Source organism: Bolinopsis microptera, chromosome 4 (assembly GCF_026151205.1).
Source record: "Bolinopsis microptera isolate Bmic1 chromosome 4, MBARI_Bmic_1.0, whole genome shotgun sequence".
In the NCBI taxonomy this organism is placed as follows: Eukaryota; Metazoa; Ctenophora; class Tentaculata; order Lobata; family Bolinopsidae; genus Bolinopsis; species Bolinopsis microptera.
The window spans coordinates 14,618,245-14,644,675 of NC_087075.1; the positions used below are offsets into that span (position 1 = coordinate 14,618,245).

Here is a 26,431-nt window from a genome sequence, read left to right on the forward strand (position 1 = left end):
TCTAACTTCTGACACCATGTTATGTTATGTGCTTGCGTTATTGTTGGACAAGTCATACACTAGTTTCCCATCAAAACCTGAACAATATATAATTAACCATTTATTCAAATACAATATATATCAACAATATATATCAAATATACAATACATAACCTTATATATATACCTTATTTACGGTACTATTTTCCTTTGCCCATGGTTTATGGTAAATCAATGTTTTACTGTATCGGAAATACTGATACAAATTTCTTAGAACAGGATGGCTGCTCCACCTGCAATGATAGAAGATGTTGATGATCTTGACTTAATTCCAGATGAAGAGCTGGAGGAAACTTATCTTGAGAGAATAATTGGTCTTAGAGGTAAATATACACTATATTTTATATGGTATTATCCTGTTAGGGGTCAGCCGAGGGGGAGGGGGTTTCTAAATGATTAGGGGTCGTTCACATATTACGTAATCAATTTTTGGAACATTTTGACCCCCCCCCCCCCCCCCCCCCTTCCGTAATCAGTTTTACACATAGCCATTGTGTCAAAATTACAGTAGCGTAATCATTCGGAAACCCCCCCCCTCAGCTGATTACGTGATAATATGTGAACGACCCCTTACGGAGAGGAGGTTTCTAAATGATTACGATTGACTACAGGGGGGGAGGGGGTGGTTGATTGGCTGTTGAGTATGTAATCAAAATTTTCTTTTTTACCCTCTAGAATAATAACAATTTGACAATATTTTAATTCAAATTCCGCTCAACTTCACTCTGAAAGTGATAAAATTTAGGAATGGATTGGGTACCTGACTGCTAAAGTAGTTTGGAAAGTTCTTGGCTGGATATCATGACAATGATTTCGGCTCATAATGATCGGGGTAGGGGGCCGGGGTCAGGCCATGATTACGTAATTTTGTTGTCAGGAGGGGGGGGGGGGGGGTGGGTATTGATTACGGTTGATTACGGAGGGGGGAGAGGGGTAAAAATTGCTCAAATATTATATATAAAAGTAATATGGGGGGGAGCCAAGTGGATATTTGTAGATATTTGGATAATGTCATCCACTTTTTTCGTGAATTATCCATTACAATAATCTACAAATATCTACATTTATCTACAAAAAATGTATATCTCAAATATGTGCCCAGAAATTCTACTGAATTTTTGGAGATAAATGTATAAATTTGTAGAATTTGTAGAATTTTCGTGAATTATCCATTGACAATAATCTACAAATATCTACATTTATCTACAAAAAATGTAATCTCAAATATGTGCCCAGAAATTCTACTGAATTTTTGGAGATAAATGTATAAATTTGTAGAATGTCATCCACTTTTTTCGTGGATTATCCATTCTACATTAATCTACAAATATCTACAAATATCCACTTGGCCCCCCCCCCCCCCCCCCCCTAATATGTGAACGACCCCTTATTGATAATTTACAATTCACAACTGATTTATTAAAAGTTTATAACAGAATGTACTTAAATTTGAACCAATTGAAATGAAATTAAATGTCCCATTATTTGTATTTCAGAAATGTTCCCACGTTCAGCCAGGACGGGAGGAGCCTTTGTGGCCACCACCACCAAAACCTCATCGCTGTGGCTGTATCATTTTATAAAGAGTGCGATATGGATCACAACTACTTCTGCTATTATAATGGCCCTTCCAGTGGCCATTGAGATAACTCAGATTCAAGCTGCTGATGACATGAAGAAGGTGCGGCAGGAGAAATTGTTTGCTAAATAGTGCACTGTGTGTGATTATGAATGAAGTTTGTGGTACTTTGTACATGTCTGCCAGTCTGTTAACCAGGAAACTAGCTAAATTCAATGTGTCTTTTCCATTTGAGTCATCTATAAATCATCTATGGCTTAGGTTACAACCAAGAGTTTGTTGCGAACTTGCTAATATTGATCACAAGCAGATTGATATATTTGTTTAAGTTTAAACTTTTGAAATTTTGGACCATTAAGTAGCAGTTCAGTGCACTAAGACTTATCAAAGAGTTTTTATACAGTATTTTGTCGTTATTTGAACTCACTGCACTATTATGACCTAGAACCTGACTCTATTTCTAACTGTACGGCAACAGTCAGAATTTGATGCTCACAAAACCTCTTATTGATTTGCAGATACTGTTATATGGAGATATTCTATATCTTATGTTAATAATTTATTATTTTTATACAGTGCTTAAAGATTTGTATAACCTTCTACCATGACTTCTGCATAATGTATATAATCATTCCAAGTCTATCTCTGGACAAGTTTAAAATTTCAAATCCATTTAGAATTTTGAAAGGTTGATTTATTAATTTATGGTTATCAAAATAAAACCAAAAATTCAATTTTTAACAAATCTTAAAACACTCTAGATTATGACTTTAACAACCCTTGCTAATGTGGAACAGAAAGTCGAAAGAATATAAAGAATGAGAGGAAGAATAAAAACAACTGTGGTTGAAGGTAAATTTGTAAGTTCAATTTGTAACAGAGTTTTATATTAACAGGAAACGATGTAACTGAGTCAATATATTTTAATGTTGCCATGGGGTGGCAAGTCCCCATGCATCGTGGTCCAATAGTTTCATTGCGTCTTAATATAGGGACTAATACTCTATCAATATGTTGGTCTGTCCCTTGATAAATTGTCTCTTTCAGAGTGTGAAAGGGAAAGATAAAATGTGGATGCCAGTTTAGAGACCAAAACCTTAGCTGTGGCAGATCTCAATGTAAAAGTAAAGATGAAGGATTGTGCTCTTAAAGATGCCAGACAAGTTACTGAAGCTCACTAAACGGTTTGTGACACATTTGTTATAATATTACACATGGATCTTAGTACAATAAGTTTTCTTTCTGCTGTCAGACGTTTAATGTTCATATGATTAACTAATTGTCGTGATTCTTATAGCTTTAGAAAGTAAATGTTACTATGGGAGAGCCACAACCGTCAACATTTGTCACACTGCCAAGAGAAAGTAAACCTCCACTTGAATGCTCGAGTTCAAGAGCATTCAAGAGAAATCTTCCTAGGGACTTTACACTTATTTTGAAAGGGGGCGAAAAAGTACCTGTTAGTTCAGAGGTTCTCTGTTGGAATAGCCCAGTTTTCAGAGAAATTATTCAAGACCTGAAAGTGACAAGCCATGAAATGGATGACTTTGAATATGATGCTGTTGAATGCTTCATTCAATGTCTATATACAGGGAAATCAAAATCTTTGAGTGCTAACATCTTTAGGGAGTTTTATAAAATGGCTAATATATTTGTTGTTTCGTGGCTCATCTGCAAGTGCATACAGTTTTTTGAGGGTATAGCCAGAAAAGAGTACAAAGATATGGAATATCTTCATTTTCTTATTTCGGAGGCAGGTTATGCTTTTGAGACCTGTAAAGATAGCCGATTGATAGATCTTCTCAAAAGGTTGTCATCTGAAATTTTCTTCCCCACTGAATCAATCTGCCTGATTGTGCCATCGAACGAAGATTTGAATGATATTAGCTCAACTTCTTTGGAGTTGCTTAAAGTAGTCGCTGGAAATGAGGTCGAAATACTGGCAAGATTAGTTGAAGGATGTGTAAGAGAATCTAAATCTATGACTGAAAATGTAAAGCTTCTTTTGGACCCAGTTTTACTAGCAAGATGTTTGATCCGTGATAGTGGAACTTATTTCTGTCTGTTTGAAACTCTGCATCGTTTAGAAACCCTATCATTAGAAGATACGAAGTTCATCAGTAAGATACAATTAGAAAGCACTCGAAGAGTCTCTCAAATTGCCATTGTTAAACCCATTACAGTTGCGGATTTAAAAATTCCTGACCCAATATGTTGCCGTCCCAACTATTACATCAGTCAAAAACTCAAGGAAACGAGCAGCTACTCAAAATTTATCAAACTTTTTCGTGAGACTTCAACAGTTAAGAACCTTTATCAGTTTATTGATGGAATGATATTCTGGATGTATTTTCATGCTGAGAGTAATTTAATACCAAATTGGTCTAAGGATGTTGAACACGAAATAGTCACTATCAGAATGGAGCAACGATGGAGGAAAGTTTCAGATGAATACCTCATAAATAAACAGTTTCAAACAAAGGCAATGGATGATTTCTTTTCTTCATTGCTAAAATGTTCAAAACTAGTCTGCAAAAGGAAACCTCCCCTGATAGCCGACAGATGCGTATCAGTTCTCAAGCTGTTTAAACAGTCCCACGTTTTTCACTTTACCCCACCAAAAGAGACTAATCTGGAAAATAAAGCTTCAGTTTCAAGCTTTTCGATAAGATCGAGGTCTTCAAATGCAGGTTACCGTTCAAATTCACCTAATGTTCTTTTTGAGTTTATCCCAAAAGATGTAGATGGCTTTAAATCAATTAGCTCAAGCAGCGAAACCATTTATCCTCAACAAATGCATCTCTGCTTTACTGTAACGGGCAAAGCAAAAAGTGGTCCAGACCAGTTCGTAAATTGGGAACCTATGCCTCCCCTGACATGGGCAAGTGGGCTACATGGCTATCATCAAGGTAAACGATTTCATTTGTGCTGGAGAGAAATTGATTTCAAGGAGAGTGAAATTCCAGCTGTTGACGAAACCTTTGAAGGGAATTTCGAGCTTAAATGCAAATTATATTACTAAATGGATATAACTTTTTGAGTGAATGATAAGTAAATCTTCGTTGTGGGCTGAGCTGTGGCTGTAGTTTCTTCGATTTCTGCTATGCTGTTTATTAACAGTTTATAAGAAAACTCGATTTATTAGCGAAGAATCAGTATGGGGGGGGGGGGGGGGGGGGGGGGGGGGGTAATGACTACTTTTGGGGACTTGGGGAATTACGTCAATTCCCCATGATTTTTAGTCCCCATTAGTCCCCAAAAGTCTCCATTAGTCCCCATTTAGATTTCAAAAAATCTGGCTTCTCCAGACCAGATCGTAAACTTCTCAAGACTGAAGTCTAGAATATTTATAAATGGTCACTGGACATTCCTGACTTCTTGGGAGCTACTTGAGGGCTGTTAGAGTACCTCAGGTTATTAAACTAACAAAGCTGCCATATAGCCTGACTGACAATTTTCTCGACTGACTGACAATGTTTCTTCTTTTCCCCATTTAGTCAGTGATTTATTATTGAAGCTTGTAATTACAATAACTAATGCTTCTGTAAATACTTTAATTAATTGTTTGTTCCGTTATTCTTTTTCCTTCCTCTTTTCCTTGTCATCCCCTTTAGTTTTAAGATTCTTGCTATAAATGGCTACAGCTAACACTATTAAGGCCAGAGGGGGGCCGGGGGGGGGGGGGGGGGGGGGGGGGGTAAATGGCACTTTTCTAGTTTTCACATATTTGATAATAGCTGCTGGAGACGAACAAGAAGAAAAAAACCGGATCAAAATCTGACCTTGCGTTCCTGAGATATCGCGCGCTAAATTTTGAGGTTTACCTGTAATCACATGTTAAACTGGATATTTAAACGGCTGTAACTTTTTTGACCTTTCGATTCCTTAGTTGAGAAAACTGGCCACTCCCTGATCTTGAGGTTTGGTACAGTGGTTCCTTGGACAATTATCCTCATTTATGATGCAGCGATTTTTTTTATTTGACTCGGTTCTTGAATTATGAGGTTAACCATGTCAAAAATTCGACAAATTTAGCTGGTTAACCTCATAATTCGAGAAACGAGTCGAATAAAAAAAATCGCTGCATCTAATGTCTAGATACTTGTCCAAGGAACCACTGTACCAAATCTCAATATCAGAGGGTGGTTGGTTTTCTCAACTAAGGAACTGGAAGTCACAGAATGTGTTTTGAGATAGATGCAATTTAGTGTTTTCAAAATTTTGAATATTCACTGGAATGTATCACAGTTCGTTAGTTAGGACTTTTTATACACTTAATAACGTTTGCTTGATCAGACCTGGCCGTCCCCTGAATGATTTTAGCCACTTTCAGTAGTTAATGTCCTTGTATTGTAAAAAATGAGGTTAACCAAGACTTCCTGTAAACACTAACTGCTTAAAATTTGGTTGTTAACCTCGCTTTAGACCATATAACACTGGGATTGGTTTATCAATATGTTATTATATATGTAGTAAAACATTTGCACAGTATAACGATTAAGTTTTTGAGGTTAACATGTAATTGACTGGTCAGATATTCAAAAAATGAGAGGTTAACCTCATTTTTAAGCCATTTACGGGCAAAATCTTCTACTAAAATATGGTCAGTTCAAATCACCTTTGTCACGTGATTATAGTTGTAGGCATTGTGATACCAATAGATACCTCACTTCGATATTGTGGTACATTACAAAAGTAAGAATCGTATGTATATTCCCTACGGTACCAAAATGTGATGGTTAACCTCATTTTTTTATTTTCCAAGATAAAAGAAAGTCATTCAACACGTCATCTATTTGGAAATGTGTAATGTGTATACCGTAAACTTACGATGAAAATAATAACTCTATCATGTGATCTATTCTCGCTATATCTAAAAGAAGAGGTTAACCTCATTTAATCACGTTTGGATATTAATTTTTCTGATAATTATGAACCTAAAGTTTAGAGTTTACATTTGCTGACCGAAATAACAAAAAATTATGGCGTGTAATAAAATTTTAACCTCAATTTTATTAACCTCAATGTTGTATAGTCAATTTTGTGAAAATCGGTTAACCTCAATTATAAAATAAAGTTAATCAGCTACAAATATGTGAATAGCAGCAATGTTTTTGTCATCCAAAATTAAATCGATTTAGAAAATAATATTTTGGTAGAAATGTTTGACCCCTTACCCCCCCCCCCCCCCCCCCCCTCTGGCCTTAATGCTAAGTTCTAAACAACAAGTGGGAGGTGGATCGTTGGTATACCATTAAATCGATTTAACACCGCAATTCCAGTCGCAAGCCTGGGACCACTACTAGCATAGTCACTACATCGACAAAGCTGCCATATAGCCTGACTGACAATTTTCTCGACTGACTGACAATGTTTCTTCTTTTTCCCCATTTAGAATACAAAGATTAGTACATTTTAGCTTATGATTAATATTATATTTTTACCTATAGTTTACCTAGATTGAAAACCATAAATAACTGTCAAAAATTCTGGGGACTTATGGGGACAAATGGTGAATTACGTCAACGAGTTGACCTCTAGTCCCCACGATTTTTAGTCCCCATTAGTCCCCAAAAGTCTCCATTGGTAGTCATTACCCCCCCCCCCCCCCCCCCCCCCCCCCATCAGTATATTTAAATAATTATAAATATCTTTATTGAATATTGAAATTTGAATCGTTTTGATGAAATATTACATCGTTCTGTATTGAAGATTTTAAAGATATCGAAATTGCATAATGTGATGTGTCTCCTAGGAGGTCATGATAAAATAGCTTGAATCATTTTGTCGGGTACGTTTTTTAATATGTTTTATAACTGACGATTTTTGAGATTATCAAATACGATTTTGGTCCAAAAAAGTATTAAATTGTTGTGTATTTGATTCTCCTTTTTTTAATAATTGAGTGTCTTTCTAGAGATTAATTAAATACTATTACTGCTATATTTGAATATTAATTGTACTTGTAGGTGATTTTTTGAAATGTGCTTATTTGTATTGTTTTGGCGAATCAATTGTTTTTTAGATTGCAGACATGTATTGAAGTTTGTAATAATAATAAACCAATTGCAATATAATGTAAAACCCCCATTTAACCCCCCCCCCCCGAATTTACCGCGCGGTCTCCTTTCCCACGCTTAACGTGTATAATGTAAACAAAGAAAACCCTGATTTACTGTGAACCCCGATTTACCGCGGATGTTTCCTTTCCTCCAACTTTATATACTATATGTTTTGATTCTTAGTCCTTAGAAGAGCACTCTATTATCAGTTTTTGACTGATTTGACTGATTTGAATGTCCTGCACAGCAGATCGAAGCTTCTTTAAATTATTTACTAGTTTTATTGTATTGCTGTGTAAGTTTGAATATAATTCTAATTCTAATTCTAATGTTTACTAATGCTGAATTGTTTTACTTGCGAGGTGCAACTTAATCATAGATTTAAACATTCTTCAATGACTCATCTCAAATTAAAATGATTTAGTTGTCGTGTGCGATGACTAGTATTGCAAATTTAATCCCAAATATTTGTGTAATCATTATAGCAGACAACATTCTCTTTTCGTTCCAAGAAACTCTATAAATAAGACATGATTGTTATTTATTATATATCATATGGAACTAATACCTCGTCGATCTATATCTATTGGTCTGTCCCTTAATAAATTGTCTCTTTCAGGGCGTGTAGACTGTGAAGTAAGATGCAATTTGGATGGCAGTTTGGAGACCGAAAGCTTGGCTGTGGGAGATCTCAGTGTAAAAGTCTATCATGAAGATGAAGGATTGTGCTCTTAAAGATGCCAGACAAGCTGCTGAAGCTCACTAAACGGTTTGTGACACATTTGTTAATAGTATTACACATGGATCTTAGTACAATAAGTTTTATTTCTGCTGTCAGTATTATGACGTTTAATGCTGATATGATTAACCTCAAACTAATTGCCATGAATCTTATAGCTTTAGAAAGTTATGTTACTATGGGAGAACCACAACCATCAACATCAGCGCTGCCAACAGATAGTAAGCCTCCACTTGAATGTTCGAGTTCAAGAGCATCCAATAGGAATCTCTTCCCTAGAGACTTCACACTTATTTTGAAAGGGGGCGAAAAAGTACCTGTTAGCTCAGAGGTTCTCTGTTTGAATAGCTCCGTTTTCACAAAAATTATTCGAGATCTGAAGTTGACAAACCATGAAATGGATGATTTTGAATATGATGCTGTCGAATGCTTCATTCAATGTCTATACACAAGGAAATCAAAGTCTTTGAAAGTTACCAATTTCAGGGAGCTTTATAAAATAGCCAACGTTTTTGATGTTTCTTGGCTCATTAGCAAGTGCATAGAATTTTTTGAGAAACAAGCTAAGAAAGGGTGCAATGGTTCGAATAACCTTCATTTTCTTATTTCGGAGGCAGGTTACGCCTTTGAGACCCGTAAAGATAGCCGATTGATAGATCTTCTCAAAAGGCTGTCATCTGAAATTGTCTTTCCTACTGAATCAATCTACCAGATTTTGCCATCGAACAAAGATTTGAATGATATTAGTTCAGGTTCTTTGGAGTTGCTTAAGCTAGTTGCTGGAAGTGAGGTCGAAATATTGGCAAGATTAGTTGAAAAATGTGTAAGTGAATCTAAATCCATGACCGAAAAAGTCAAGTTTCTTTTGGACCCAGTTTTACTGGCAAGATGTTTGATTCGCGACAGTGGAACTTATTTCAGCTTGTTTGAAACCATGCAAAATTTAGAAACCCTGACATTAGAAGATATGAAGTTCATCAGTAAGATACAATTAGAATGCACTCGTAGAGTCTCTCAAATTGTCATTGATATGCCCAGGACAGCTGTGGACTCAAAAATTCCGGACCCAATATGTTGCCGTCCCAACTATTACTTCAGTCAAAAACTCAAGGAATTGAACAGCTACTCAGAATTCATGACACTTTTTCGTGTGACATCAGCAGTGAAAAACCTTTACATGTTTATCGATGGACTAATATCTTGGATGCATTTTCATGCTAATAGTAAGGAACTACCAAATTGGTCTAAGGATATAGGAAACGAAATAATAACTTTAAGGATACAGCGACGATGGGGGAAAATTTCCGAAGATTACCTTACAAATAAAAAGTTCAAAGGAAAGATAATAAATATTTTCTTTTCTTCCATGCGAAACTGTCCAAATCTTGTTTGCAAAAAGAAGTCTTCCCTGATTGCCGAAGGGTTCGTATCAGTTGTTCAACTGTTTAAACATCCTCAAGTTATAAAATTTGCTGTACCAGGGCAGACATCCTTGGAAGGTGAAGCTTCAAGTTCAACACTCCTCATAAAATCGACTCCTTTAAACCAAGATTGCCCTTCACTTTCACCTGATATCCTATTTGAATTCTTTCCGACGGAAAACTCTGACTTCAATTCAGTCAGCACAAGCGATGAAACCATTTATCCTCATTAAATGCATCTCAGCTTTTTTATACATGGTAACACTAAACGTGGGTACAAATACCAAGGTTATACACCTATGCCACCCTTTACTTGGGCAAGTGGGCTACGTTGCCGTTATGATGAAGGTAAATTTTATGTGCAATGGAGGGAAATTGATTTCAAGAAGAAGGAAATTCCAGCTGCTGATAGAAACTTTGAAGGGAAATTGAAACTCAAATGTAAATTGTATTACTAAAGTGAATTATCAGTTAATCCTTAATGTGACTGTAGTTTCTTATGATTATTCAATATTAATTCTTTTGATACATTTTTTAAAAATTAGCTTTTTAAAGAACTGTTTGGAATGATATATTTTGTAATTAAAAATCAATTGTAATTAAATATTGTAATTATTTGCTGTTTACAGAACAATATAATATATTATACTTCAACTATGTATGATTTTTAAAATCTTTTATTCAAATCTTTAATTCATTGGTTTTCTGTAATTCGATAAATTCTCCGATTGTTCCATTAAGTCCATTTACAATTAGTTAATTTAAGTTATTAACCAAAGATATCTGATGCGACGCATAAAACTAATGCATTTTATTTACTGTGTGCATCAACAAATTTATAAGCAATATTAGGTGAAGCGCAGGTACCTATACTAGTTCCTAATGCAGTAATGATCAGGTTCGTCATATCGTTACGTACAGTCTTGGATGAAGCTAGAAGATACGACAGAGATGGGTAAAACACTGGAGGACTCAAGACTCAAGAAGGAGTAGAAGGAGGACTCAAGACTCAAGAAGGAGTAGAAGGAGGACTCTTCAAGAAGGACGATAAAGAACGGTGTGGGGGATCGGTATGTTCTACGAAGGGTTTTTGGGTTTTAGTTCTGATAATATAATGATTAATGTATGTGTTTTTAAGATTGGGCAGACTCTTGATCAGTGCCGGTTTGTAAGTAAACGATTCAAGGCTCTCATGTCTTGGTCATTCTAATAGTCACACATTTATTGGAATTTGTGTGAGGGAAATGAAACGCATGTCAGCCTATTTTTCTTTTCAGGCTGACGAATATTTTGGAGTGTATGCGATGTCAATGATAAAAGATGCAGATGGTCTTATGATTCCTGTTGAAGACATATTCTGAGACTCATTTGATTGTTTGTTCGTACTGTAAATTGTTCATCTTTCGAACTTGAGTTAACACCATATTATGTTCTTGTATCTATTGTATCTATAAGAATCTTTGAATTATACCTATAACACGTACAGAACTTAGTACCTGACGCCCCCCCCCCCCCCCCTCTCCCGACCTATAACCGGCAATAGTCTGATTTTAACCATACGGTAAAAGAATTCAGATTATCAATTGGCTGTCGGCTGATCATACTCTTAGGTTGCAAAATTCCATATTAATTATCTTGATTTGTTATTTTTACACCTCTTTAAATCTATTCTCCCGCGACCAGTGAACCCTATTTTAATTATATTACGTTTCAACTAGATAATGTCAGCAGCAGTGATAACCCCAGCAACAGAGGAACCTGTCAGAAATGAATTAGCTGAGTTACATGTGAGTTGTGAAACAGATTCAAGATTTCAGAAAACTTTTTCTCTATGAGAAGTGGTAATTGATTGATGTGTGATACGGTAGATGAGACAATTTCTGTAGCCTGGAAGTTTCAAGTTGTCAATGTCAAATCACCAATTATTTTATCTTGGTGTATTTTACAGTTAGATAACGGGGATGCAGATAAAGCACCAGAGCTAGAAGCTCCTGTAGCAAAGAAGAACAAAAAGAAGAAGAAGAAGAAGAAGCCAGCTGGTGAAACTCAAGAGGAAGGTAAGAAAATAAGAATCTTCCCATTTGGGAGCCAATCGTTTTTACCAATATTTGTACCTTGTACAATCCATTCATTGAAGCGTGTATTCATGTTTGGTATGTAAGGTATAATTAATTTCCTGGTCTACTGAAAATGTCACTATTTTACATCCTGCAGGAATCTCAGAAGCAGCAAACGGGGAACAGAAACCAGAGAACGGCGATGCTGAAAATGGAGCTGCAGAAGAAGGAGCTGAGGGTGGCGCTAACACTGAGGCTCCTGCCAAGAAGAAGAAGAAGAGGAAGAAGAAGAACAACGCTAAACCGGTGCAGACTGATCCTCCAACTATTGCTATCGGGGATTTGTTCCCTGACGGAAACTTTCCGGAGGTAAATCATGTTGTGATTAGTACCTGATCCCCCTACCCCCACCCCCGGCCCTACCGCCCCTACCCCTACCCCCCTACCCCCACCCTCTCTACCCCATACAGCCATACCCCCCTACCCTTCCTACCCTCCCTATCCCCACACGGGGGGGGGGGGGGGGGGGGGGGGGGAGACTGAAAAGTATGAATTTAGATGAATAATTAAAATGTAATCATAGACCTGTTTCCCAGAATTAAGATTGATGAACAGTATGTGTTACACGTGTGTTACACGTGTGTTGCACGTGATCAATAAACTAATCATTCCTGCAATGAATACTTACTGTTAATTTTCAGGGGGAGATATGTCAGTACAGAGACGACAATCTGTGGAGGTTCTCTTCGCAGGAGATGAAGATGAAGGACTACGCTTTTGAAGAAGCTCTGAGAGACGCCAGGCAGGCTGCTGAAGCCCACAGAACGGTATGTGACAGTTGCTAGGTAGCAGGTAACCAGGTAACCTGGTAACCTGGTAACCTGGTAACCTGGTTACCTGGTTACCAGGTTACCAGGTTACCAGGTTACCAGGTTACAAGGCAGGCTGCTGAAGCCCACAGAGCGGTATGTGGCAGATGCCTTCACTTTAGAAGGAGCTTCATGCGGTTAAGGCTTATGATTTGTTCAACTTTTGGTATATGATTGGCCTGAAACTAACCTAGCCTAAGTTCTATATAGCATATATGCATATGCCACTGGCATAATGCCAGACCATACCGAACGTATCGTCCAGCTGAGTTCCTTTGACTATATTATTATCATGAAATCAAACTGAAAATACATGCTACCACTTTAAGTCATCATCTAAAATATCAGATATAAAATATCCCTCATAGATCCTGTAACTCACAGTTACATTAGCAAGTACATTGTACAATCATCACATATCCTACAAAAGTGGATCAAGCCAGGACCGCGGTTACATAGTAACGTTTTTAAAAAGCTGTATAAGTTAAATAAGTTAACAAATATACTAAGTTTATTATTCCCAGGTTCGCCAGTACGTACAGTCGTGGATCAAGCCCGGACTCACCATGACAGAGATATGTGAGAAGCTGGAGGATTGCTCCAGAACTACGATTAAAGAGAACGGTTTGCAGGCTGGCCTTGCTTTCCCCACTGGTATGTCATTATAAGAGTTGGTTTTCTGTTTTTATTTGTTGTACGTGGTTTACCGCTGCCAGTTTGTATAGTTTTTCTGTAGAATCTTTGGAGCTATACGTCGGTGGTACGTGTCGTTCTTGTCGATGAGCAAGACAGATCTCATTGTAGTTGTCATAGTGTGCTAACGGTAATTACATTCCTCTATCTCTATTAGATAATCAGTGATGAAATTATTGAGAAGGAAATGAAGATTATTTTCCTCCTGATTTTATTATTTTCCTCCTGATTTCTTTCATTCAAGTGCCGTATGTGGTATTTTGGGTTTTGGAACTAAAGTCATTAGCATATTAATAAGTTATTCAGAATAAGAGATATACCCTGCTACCCAAGCCCAACTGAATCATTAATATCACCTTACACAGCATATTGTCCTCACATTTGCAAATATATGTCATTGATTATTACGTAGCTACATTATAAGCCAGCAGCATTACTTGACAACCCAGAGCTTTAGTTAACTGTGAGTTGTCACTAGTGACAAACTAGTGAGTGAGTGAGTTGCTCTGGTTCACAGGTTTAAACTAATGATATTTTGATGATTTGGCTAGACAATCGTTGTTAGCACTAGACAGCAGGCATTATTTTAGCCATTATTTTAGCCATGGTATGTGTCCTCGGTTGTGGTGCGGCCTACAATGTTGTAAAGAAAAGATGACAGCCATATTTCTAACTACTACCTTCTGATACGATAGTTTGATAAAAAGCACTTAGCAACAACTTATTTGATGATACTTCAGTATCAAATTGAGAGAGGATACTGTGAACCCATCAAATTGTGGACACCTCAATTCCTGGAATCACATTGCATCCACTGACACTTATCATCCTTACAAACACGTGACATTATAACCACGTGACATTATAACCACGTGACATTATAACCACGTGACATTATAACCACGTGACATTATAACCACGTGACATTACAACCACGTGACATTATAACCACGTGACATTATAACCACGTGACATTATAACCACGTGACATTATAACCACGTGACATTATAACCACGTGACATTATAACCACGTGACATTATAACCACGTGACATTATAACCACGTGACATTATAACCACGTGACATTATAACCACGTGACATTATAACCACGTGACATTATAACCACGTGACATTATAACCACGTGACATTATAACCACGTGACATTATAACCACGTGACATTATAACCACGTGACATTATAACCACGTGACATTATAACCACGTGACATTATAACCACGTGACATTATAACCACGTGACATTATAACCACGTGACATTATAACCACGTGACATTACAACCACGTGACATTATAACCACGTGACATTATAACCACGTGACATTATAACCACGTTACATTATAACCACGTGACATTATAACCACGTGACATTACAACCACGTGACATTATAACCACGTGACATTATAACCACGTGACATTACAACCACGTGACATTATAACCACGTGACATTATAACCACGTGACATTATAACCACGTGACATTATAACCACGTTACATTATAACCACGTGACATTATAACCACGTGACATTATAACCACGTGACATTATAACCACGTTACATTATAACCACGTGACATTATAACCACGTTACATTATAACCACGTGACATTATAACCACGTGACATTACAACCACGTGACATTATAACCACGTGACATTATAACCACGTGACATTATAACCACGTGACATTATAACCACGTGACATTACAACCACGTGACATTATAACCACGTGACATTATAACCACGTGACATTATAACCACGTGACATTATAACCACGTGACATTACAACCACGTGACATTATAACCACGTGACATTATAACCACGTGACATTATAACCACGTGACATTATAACCACGTGACATTACAACCACGTGACATTATAACCACGTGACATTATAACCACGTGACATTATAACCACGTGACATTACAACCACGTGACATTACAACCACGTGACATTATAACCACGTGACATTATAACCACGTGACATTATAACCACGTGACATTACAACCACGTGACATTATAACCACGTGACATTATAACCACGTGACATTATAACCACGTGACATTATAACCACGTGACATTATAACCACGTGACATTATAACCACGTGACATTATAACCACGTGACATTATAACCACGTGACATTATAACCACGTGACATTATAACCACGTGACATAACCACGTGACATTATAACCACGTGACATTACAACCACGTGACATATATGTTATTTAAATGTTCTGAACATGAGGACTATTTATAGTGTAAGTATTATATAGTGTGATGAAAGGATAGGATTCCCCATAAGTACAATGTATTCACTTTGTGATATTATTTTACAAAATAATACAACGCAAAGCTTTAATTACGAACACGATATAACTGAACACATCTTTGTGTTCAATGTTTCTACCATTAATTTTAACCAGGTCAATTAAGTTATTAACTTTAATTAATGTCATGTAATCATTAAGTTATTTAAATTAATTTATATAAAGGATAGATACAGTTTATCACGTTATTAACCAGACCGTTGACACATGTAGTGTCACTAGGGAGTAGCTAATGATCTATGCGATCTCCTCGGTCGACTCAGCCGAATGATAGGAAACTTGATTGAGGGTTAAATGAGGAGGGGTACCTGCTAAAAGATCAAGAATCTTACTAGAATACCCCTTCAGTAAATCTACTGTACTATTACTATTACTATTATACCAAGTTATTAACCTGACCGTTGATACAGGTAGCTGACATGATCACATATTGACGCACATGATAAAGACTCCCCTGATGGAAACCCACAACATAGTGATATTCACGGACCCAGGAGAAGAGATAGATGACGAAGTAGCTCTGTGGGGAGCAGACAAGCTGTTCAGCTCTCTGAGCTACAAGGTCCGGTCATGTGTGTGTCAGTGGAGACATTACAATGTACACGTGGTAGTGGTGGACGGCAAGATAGCCGCAGGAGAGAGGCTCGCGCGGTGTAAAGCTGTGCTGGGGGAACCCCGGTGTATGAAGTACTGGACCCCTAAAGAGTTTGATCCGATTCTCATGACGGGAGCTTCTGTTCTTATTATTGGTCCTCTGGAGCTTGGAGGAGACTCGGAGAGGATCATATCGGAGGAGTGCGCACCGGAGCTGGTGGTACTAGCGGGGACCATGCATTGTAGTGTTAACTGGGGCCAGACTGAGATCGCGCAGAACAACTGCGAGAAACTTCTAAGTGTCGCCAAGCAATCTTACGTCATCCAATCCCACCGACTTAGTGAACAGAAAATGAATGGTGCTTTTGTAAAGAAGCTACCCAAGAAGCTGTATAGCCACGTGGGTTGTCTCACCTATAGGTTTCTACTGGGGCGCGCATCCGGCCCTGCAGAGTTCGTGGCTCACTTGTTGAGTCCCACCCTGGCCGGATTGAAGGACAGACCTGCCAGCAACTTCGTGGCAATACAATCTGTCTACGAGCATGTTTACTCGGGCCAAAAGTTATCCGACATCGAGATCACTGACAAAGCGCGGGATATAAGCAAGGTATACTTCGAGAAGGATCTAGAGGGTTTCACTGACTACGTGCTTAAAGCCTCTAAAGAGGTGATAAAGAAAGAGTATGCTCAAGCTATCCAGGCCCTGCTGAAATTAGGCTGGTACACTGACAAAGTCCTGTTGAGCACTGATCCCCAGCTCTCTGATGAGCTTCTTCTGAAGAACCGTCCGCTGGAGTTTGTGCGGTTTAAGGAGAAGGTTTTCTCTGAGATAGGGTCCCCCTTACCCTGCTACGATTACACTGCCTTCAGGGAGTTCATGAAGTATGTGGTTGGGTGAGCCTGTGTACCTGATAGTGTTTGTAATTATTTGTAGTATCTGTTACCATGGTTACAAGACACAACACGTGTTAACTCTCGTGTTAAGTGTCCTGAAACTGGTTACTGGACTTGTCCGTGAACTTTATTTGAAGAAACTGATGTTTGGTTACACTTATATAGACTGAGTTATTAGCTTTGATCTAGTTAATGGTTACAGCTGAAATGCCTGCGTGACCTCCCTACTGACGCGCTTAAAGCGCAATCTACAGCGCTTAAAGCGCAATCTACAGCAGCTTAAAGCGCAATCATCATTATATGTTCTGTTTTACATCCGGCAGGGTTTGTCAAGGGTTCCGTGTTGTTTTAGTGGATTAAAATTGGAGGGGTTTGAATAAGGTACGTTTATCAAAACGACCTTTGAGATTGTGGACAAAATAAAAGCTTCGTTCGTTCATCATTTCGGATTTATTGAAAGACAATTGTTTATATGAACTCATTAAAATACTGTTTCAAAATTTAAGATAACATTAATTGACTGTTATCGAATACTCTTCAAGCACGAATGATGAATGATGATCATGTGTTTGAATTTATATGTTATGATGGTTTTGTTTATTTATATAACTTTTATACCTTTGATAGTTTTGTAAATATTGACGGAATAAATCTGTTCGATAGATTATATGTTTTGTAAATTTATAGGTGTAGGTTGTCCCTTTTAGTTTTCTAGTTCTGGATCTTTACCTTAAAGTTTTATAGTAAATTATTATAGCGAGTGGTTGATATATTTAAGCTGTTTATTTATTTAATTACAAAATCAATTGAATTTTATGCCATGTGCCAATCCGTCTTTATGTTTATAATGTACATGTCGATCTTTTATCATAGAAATATAATTTTCTGGATCTTAAAATATTTCATCATTTTATAGTATTATTTATTCTTATATTTAATATTTATTTGTAAATATTTATTTGTAAATTTATTTTCTAGAGCACTTTTGTTTCATTCTGTAAAAGTATCAAGTGCTGTGAGTCAGAAAATTGTCAGTTCACATCTTCCATAGTTATCTCAATAATACATATTTTTTAAATTACTAAATGAATCAAATAACGAACTTAAACAAAAATTATAAAATATAAAATATAAATTAATAAATCTAAAATAATAAACAATCCGCATCCTACAATTAACCCTCCCAGGCTGCTCTATAAATCACTGCGCGGCTCACTACACTCCAAACCCTGGTGACAAGACCGTCCTCCAATACGATGACGTCTGCAAGATAGACTTCGGGACTCATATTAATGGGAGGATTATTGACTGCGCTTGGACTGTTCACTTTAATCCAAGATACGATCCGCTGGTTAACGCTGCTAAAGCTGCTACCAATATGGGTTAGTTAGTTACTGGTTACTAGGTTACTGGTTACTAGGTTACTGGTTACTAGGTTACTGGTTACGGGCTACTGGTTACTAGGTTACTAGGTTACGGGCTACTGGTTACTAGGTTACTAGTTACTAGGTTACGGGCTACTGGTTACTAGGTTACTGGTTACTAGGTTACGGGCTACTGGTTACTAGTTTACGGGCTACTGGTTACTAGGTTAGGGGTTACTGGTTACTAGGTTACGGGCTACTGGTTACTAGTTTACTAGGTTACTAGGTTACGTGCTACTGGTTACTAGGTTACTAGTTACTAGGTTACGGGCTACTGGTTACTAGGTTACTGGTTACTAGTTTACGGGCTACTGGTTACTAGGTCAGGGGTTACTGGTTACTAGGTTACGGGCTACTGGTTACTAGGTTACTAGGTTACTGGTTACTAGGTTACTGGTTACTAGGTTAACTGGGACCCTCCTTCAAAAACTTGTATTAATCCTTATCATACTGAGCTGGGGGTGGGTTGATCCCTTGTCTGCAGCTTTCGTGGCTTAAAGTTTGTATAATAGAGCTGCCTAATTTTAACTGTTTTCCCAGGTATTAAGTGTGCCGGTATTGATGCACGACTGAATGAGATAGGTGAAGCTATTCAAGAAGTCATGGAGTCCTACGAGGTTAGTTATTAAATATTAAACTTAAATCTTCCTTAATTAACACTCTCCATGTACTTGAGCAGGATCATCAGACTTCATTCCTCGATCAGATCGATTAAAGAACCCGTCCCCAATCTCGTATTGGAAAATGGACCAACTCGATTCTAAGTTTAAATACCTGCAAGGGTATTTATTGATCATTTAAAAATACTTAAAAACAATGTTAACCCCATTGTAATATTTATACGTAGAGTGTAGACCGTAGTACAATATTAGATACGTTTAAAATACCTATTGTGACAATATTAAACACATTAAAAAACACACGTATAAATTATAATCAAGACTAATGAACATCCCCCAGGTGGAGCTGGACGGTAAGAACTACCAAGTGAAGTGTATCCGTAACCTGAACGGTCACAGTATTGAACCCTACAAGATACACGCTGGTAAAACCGTTCCCATTATAAAGGGAGGCGAGGTGAGAGTAACACGTGTTGTGTCTTGTAACCATGGTAACATAGTCACGTGTTGTGTCTTGTAACCATGGTAACATAGTCACGTGTTGTGTCTTGTAACCATGGTAACATAGTCACGTGTTGTGTCTTGTAACCATGGTAACATAGTCACGTGTTGTGTCTTGTAACCATGGTAACATAGTCACGTGTTGTGTCTTGTAACCATGGTAACATAGTCACGTGTTGTGTCTTGTAACCATGGTAACATAGTCACGTGTTGTGTCTTGTAACCATGGTAACATAGTCACGTGTTGTGTCTTGTAACCATGGTAACATAGTCACGTGTTGTGTCTTGTAACCATGGTAACATAGTCACGTGTTGTGTCTTGTAACCATGGTAACATAGTCACGTGTTGTGTCTTGTAACCATGGTAACATAGTCACGTGTTGTGTTTTGTAACCATGGTAACATAGTTGGTTTGTGCGCACTTTACGCACTTTAAAAATTTGGCGCACGAACCAACTATGGTCTTGTTTCTTTTGGAGCTTGAAGCTTTGTCGGCATTTGAAACTTTGTTATTGTCACCACTTTGAAGCTTATTTTATGAAGCCAAGAGTGAAGCTAAATAGCAATTAGCATGTTTTGAGTAATTTAAGTAATTACAAATTAATTCGTAACAATTTGTGATCATCAATTAGATAATTTAAGCATGATTTGTGGGGTTGAAATGTTACAATTTCATAGACAAGTCTATGTCGGTTGATCCGAGATTGCGTATGATGTTTACCCACGGTGATTAAACATTAAACGACAGTATCCAAGAAGTCCGACCCAGTCCGTGATGTCATATCACGTGATATGACGTCACACCACGTGATATGACGTCACACTACTACTTATGACAATGACATGATGGTATCTTGATTCTTGGATAAGTTACGACTAACATTAATTGCTAGTATATCCTTCTGATTCTAACTTTGCTCCTTCTTAATCTACCTCCTCCAAATGTAAAGGACATGCAGTTATTTAGGAGGGTTTTTAAAAAGAATAAGAAGGCTCAAGCAGCAAGCTACTGGTTACTAGGTTACTAGCTACTGGTTACTAGGTTACTAGCTACTGGTTACTAGGTTACTAGCTACTGGCTACTAGGTTACTAGGTTACTAGCTAATGGTTACTAGGTTACTGGTTACTAGTTACTGGTTACTAGTTACTGGTTACTAGTTACTGGTTACTAGTTACTGGTTACTAGTTACTGGTTACTAGGTTACTAGCTACTGGTTACTAGCTACTGGTTACTAGCTACTGGTTACTAGGTTACTAGCTACTGGTTACTAGGTTACTAGCTACTGGTTACTAGGTTACTGGTTACTAGCTACTGGTGACTAGGCTACTAGCTACTGGTTACTAGGTTACTAGCTACTGGTTACTAGGTTGCTAGCTACTGGTTACTAGCTACTGGTTACTAGGTTATATTACTGGCTACTGGTTACTAGGTTATATTACTGGCTACTGGTTACTAGGTTACAAGCATTCTTTAGTATGGAGGGCCCATTGATTTGGTTAAGTGCTAGTAAACCGTGGAGTACCATGTCAGGAACTAAAATTGGAATAGTTGTTGTCGTTGATGGAATTGGACAGATGTCGTTGATGGAATCGGGCAGATGTCGCTGTCGGACAGATGTCGTTTTACCTAGAATTGGTAATTAAATATTAATAATACTCCAAAGAAATAGAATTAGTCGTATGTACCACATTTAGTTATAAATGGTAATCGTTGACATCATTCAATTTTCAACATTACAATTAATGCTAGTTGTCACTTGCAACCAAGATACCATTATACCATAATATAATATAATAATATGTTCATGTTATTTAAAGAAGTACACAGACCAGTCCGCGTACTGGTTCGGGCTTCTTGGCTACTGGTTACTAGGTTACTAGCTACTGGTTACTAGGTTACCATTATATAATATAATATGTTCATGTTATTTAAAGAAGTACGCAGACCAGTTTGCGTACTGGTTCGGGCTTCTTGGCTACTGCCCAGTAAACAGCTCATATTAAACTGATTTAAACTACTAGGCATTCCAAATACACGGTGGTAAGACAGTTCCCGGGAGTAATAATGAGGTAGGAAGTGTAGTTCTACAAGCACGTGATATGACGTCACATCACGTGATATGACGTCACATCACGGGATATGACGTCACATCACGGGATATGACGTCACATCACAGGATATGACGTCACATCACGGGATATTTAGTCACATCACGGGATATGACGTCACATCAGTGATATTGAGTCACATCACGGGATATGACGTCACATCACGTGATATGACGTCACATCAGTGATATTGAGTCACATCAGTGATATTGAGTCACATCAGTGATATTGAGTCACATCACGGGATATGACGTCACATCACGGGATATGACGTCACATCACGGGATATGACGTCACATCACGGGATATGACAACGTCACACCACGGGATATGGCGTCACACCACGTAATATGACGTCACATCACGGGATATGACGTCACATCACGTGATATTACGTCACATCATGTGCTTGTAGAATATAGAACATGTATGTGACTTGAACAAAGATCTGCATCAAATGCCTGCCTGGGATGCACATTTAGACATTCAACGAGCTTGTATGTCTTTATAAGCAGTCTTAAATTCACTTCAATCCATGAAATTCGATCCAATTATTAACTTATGTTGCAATTAAATTGGGCGGATTGACACGAGGTAACCATGTAACCATGTAACCATGGTAACAGAATATTTGGAATGTCTAGATGCCCAAAACATGAAACATGCCCCTTTCTTGAGGGATTTCGCCTGTATAAACTTATCGTTGCTGTTCAGTATCAATGAATTATTCGGAATATTCATTATTCATTAAATGTAACCATGGTAACAACCAGGAATATTTATTGTTCATTATGTAACCATGGAGCCATGGTAACTAGGAATATTCATTATTGACATGATGACGTGTTCTTGCTAGAAAAGATACAGCAATTTTTTCAGCCGTTTTTGTCCAATTCAATTTTAAGTGTTTTTTTAAAGATTTATGATACATAAAATGAAAGAAGCAGTTTTACTTCATTTTCCACACTTTTATTTTCATGTATTTTCCCCTCTCTGTATTGCATAATGTAATGTATAATGTATTGCATGAAGTATAATGTATAATATGTAATGTTACAGTTACTCCGCATTGACTGAACGTGTAATTTGCAATGTGAACTTTTACATTAGAGCATAGCATTACCTACAGCATTCCCTGTTAAGCATAATATAAGATAATTACTATTAATTACATATATCTTAATCACTGTTAAGCATATAACTTAATTATTATAATTTATTATACTGCATGGACTTTTTAAGCATGTCGTATTTTATGCATTGAAGCTTAAAGGATGAGGGGACCTTAGAAAAAGTTTTTTTCTCGTGCAAATCCTTTTATTACATTAATCGTATAAACCACTTTAGTGAAATCCGCAAAGTTGTATTTCATTCGCGCGCCAAGATATCCAGCCAAAACAATTTGAACCTGTGACGTCAATTATGTGAGTTGCTCTGATCCGCGCATATAGAAATACAGGTAAAATGAGCGTGCGGGCCGACTAAATTACTAATTAAGAATACATTAACAATTTACGATACTAACGAGCCTATAACCAATGGAGAGGAGACTTTTTATGACCGGTTGAAAAAAGAATTATCACCCTACGATAACCATGAGCCGAGATACACCTGAAATAAGATTGAAGTCACACAGAAAGGCATGTAAATTATGTATATTTATAGCTCCCAACGTAACACCTAGCAACTCCCTGTATCGTACCACAGTTGATATATCAACATGTCATATCAACACAACACGGTCCTAATAAAAATGGATCGGGTAGGTATGAAATGCATGTCTTCATTCCAGTTGGACAAGCACCAAGCACCAAGCTTTTAAGTTCTAACTCACTATGTGACACTATTTATAACGTAAGCAAGATTTGCAACTATTACACCAAGCAATATTATACCAAGCATAGCAGACGAACACATCCACATTCGTTACGCTTTACACTCAAGTCACAGCAAACTAAAACGGTAAATTATAAATGAGTGTACAACTAAAAGTAAAGGCCGGTACACGCGCTGTGTCAAACCGCACGTGCGCACTCAGATAGGACTAGAGGCGCCAAGGGCCAGCTAGTAAAATGTATTCTACTACATCATACATTCAATCGATTTTTAGATCTTCTGTGGCGGCGCTTTTTAATTGTGTCCATATCGGGTTTCAAACAAGTCAAAACAAAATAGCAGTTTGTGGTTTAGTTAGCGGATGCTACTTATCTTAGCTATTTATAAATAGAAATACCTACTACAACTACAAGAAAGCCTTTCTGAGTTACATTTAACTATTAAAGAGAATTATTCGTAACTTAGACTTATTCAGTGCAACCAAAGATACCGCTCTCGCAAACGCCAAAGGTAACACGACGTAATTAAAACAGAACAGAACAAAATGTTGACACCAGCGAAGGGTGTGCGCGCACGTTGGTCTTAACACATAAGTGACGTCACAGCCCAAAATTGCTATCAGCCAATAGGAGCGAGGCGTGATATTGCACGAATTATCGATTACACAGTCCGGCGTATTTTTTGATTCTACACACTTTCACAGGACTTAAACGCGAATATTTGGAAGTAAATTCTAAGGTCCCCTCATCCTTTAACAAGAGTAAAGGAAGAACACTTGTACTTTGTGTAACTACTTTTATTGATTTGAACACTAATCAGAATATTCTAACATTACTTATTTCCAGCAACTTAGTTGTAATAATTGCTGGAAATTATTAAAAATATTTGCTTGATGAATCATCTTTGCGTGCTTAACTGTACCCAGTATGTAATGGTGTTGTTCAATTGCAAACTATGGTAAAAAAAGCGATTGAACGGAAAAGTTTGTTCAATTGCAACATAAACGTCTCGGGTTATTACGTCACACCACGTGATATGACGTCACACTATGTGATATGACGTCACATAAACGTCTCGGGTCCCAAGATTAGCTCCACCCTTATGTTTATTTAAGATTAATGATGCTATTGAGCACAAGGGACAAGCTATAAATGTTTGATCTGTTTCATGATGTTTCATGAGGCTAGTTTCTAATAATCAGGGCAATATTTTCTCATAATCACAACTCCCAGGCAATAAAGATGGAAGAAGGTGAGTTCTACGCAATAGAAACGTTTGGCAGCACAGGGAAAGGGCTGGTACATGATGATGTGGACTGCAGCCATTACATGAAGAACTTTGATATTGGACACGTGCCAATCAGAATTAACAGGGCTAAAGGTTTAGATTCTTGTACATATCTAGAGAACATTTTCTTGATTAACTCTGTTGACGATAATTATTATCCGTTAGTTTGAATCCCTACGGAAAATTCCTTTACTCAAAACTATCATAATATTATGGCGATCTTCTTGCAGCATGAATTTTTATCATCTCCGGAACGTTCCAAAATTAAATCCTAACAACTACCATCACCACACTAGCTACTGCAACTGGTTACTATGTTACTAGCTACTGGTTACTAGGTTACTAGCTACTGGTTACTAGGTTACTAGCTACTGGTTACTAGGTTACTAGCTACTGGTTACTGGTTACTAGCTACTGGTTACTAGGTTACTAGCTAATGGTTACTAGGTTACTAGCTACTGGTTACTAGGTTACTAGCTACTGATTACTGGTTACTAGCTACTGGTTACTAGGTTACTAGCTAATGGTTACTAGCTACTGGTTACTAGCTACTGGTTACTAGTTACTGGTTACTAGCTACTGGTTACTAGCTACTGGTTACTAGGTTACTAAGTTACTAGGTTACTAGCTACTGGTTATTAAGTTACTAGCTACTTGTTACTAGCTACTGGTTACTGGTTACTAACTACTGGTTACTAGGTTACTAGCTACTGGTTACTAGGTTACTAACAACTACTCTCCTCACAGGGCTACTGAATACGATAAACAGACAGTTCGGAACACTAGCGTTCTGTAAACGTTGGGTGGAGAGAGCGGGTGAAACAAAGTACCTGCTCGCACTCAAACACCTCTGTGATCTTGGTAAGTCAAGCTGGTTACTGGTTACTGGTTACTGGTTACTGGTGGGATGGTTACTTATCCGGTATTTTGACTCCCAGTGCTTCAATTTGGTTTCATACCATCATCAATTAACTGACTAATTGGTTTCTGGGCAAAAATTTCACCCAATCTGTCAAATTTGTGTTCAGAAAATTTCATATTTGAAAATGGGACAGAATTTTAAAAATACAACTTTTTTTTTGTTTAAGCTTTCTGCTGTGGGCTTACCGAAATAAAACTTCCAGCACCTCAATCGTGTCATATGGCATCTATAGTTGACTTACTAATTGGTTGCAGGTGAAAAAATCAGTCAAAACTGTAAAATTGCGGTCCTGGAAATCTCATCTTTAAAAACTGAAAATGGGACAGAGATTGGGACAATATGATTTTGCAATTATAAATCATAATGTTGGTGTTATTTAGTTATTATTATATATATCTCTCCTCGATACAGTTTTCAAACT

At 37.4% G+C, this 26,431-nt stretch overlaps 2 protein-coding genes across 2 annotated transcripts in view; both read left to right on the plus strand.

The window, feature by feature from the left end:
* The window catches only part of LOC134814338 (methionine aminopeptidase 2-like), a 53,934-nt gene that overhangs the window by 26,615 nt on the left and 888 nt on the right, over positions 1–26,431 (plus strand). The window contains exons 2-11 of the mRNA XM_063822436.1: positions 11,557–11,627; positions 11,789–11,897; positions 12,055–12,266; positions 12,599–12,724; positions 13,291–13,420; positions 18,498–18,692; positions 19,275–19,351; positions 19,695–19,811; positions 25,034–25,181; positions 25,836–25,949. Of these exons, the coding sequence (XP_063678506.1) occupies positions 11,562–11,627; positions 11,789–11,897; positions 12,055–12,266; positions 12,599–12,724; positions 13,291–13,420; positions 18,498–18,692; positions 19,275–19,351; positions 19,695–19,811; positions 25,034–25,181; positions 25,836–25,949 (1,294 nt within the window). The 5' untranslated portion in view covers positions 11,557–11,561. The remainder of the gene's footprint in view (positions 1–11,556; positions 11,628–11,788; positions 11,898–12,054; positions 12,267–12,598; positions 12,725–13,290; positions 13,421–18,497; positions 18,693–19,274; positions 19,352–19,694; positions 19,812–25,033; positions 25,182–25,835; positions 25,950–26,431) is intronic.
* Positions 260–1,750, plus strand: LOC134813836 (mitochondrial import receptor subunit TOM22 homolog). The gene is made up of 2 exons (XM_063821715.1): positions 260–362; positions 1,536–1,750. Exons 1-2 carry the CDS (start codon positions 260–262, stop codon positions 1,748–1,750), a joined length of 318 nt encoding a protein of 105 aa, XP_063677785.1.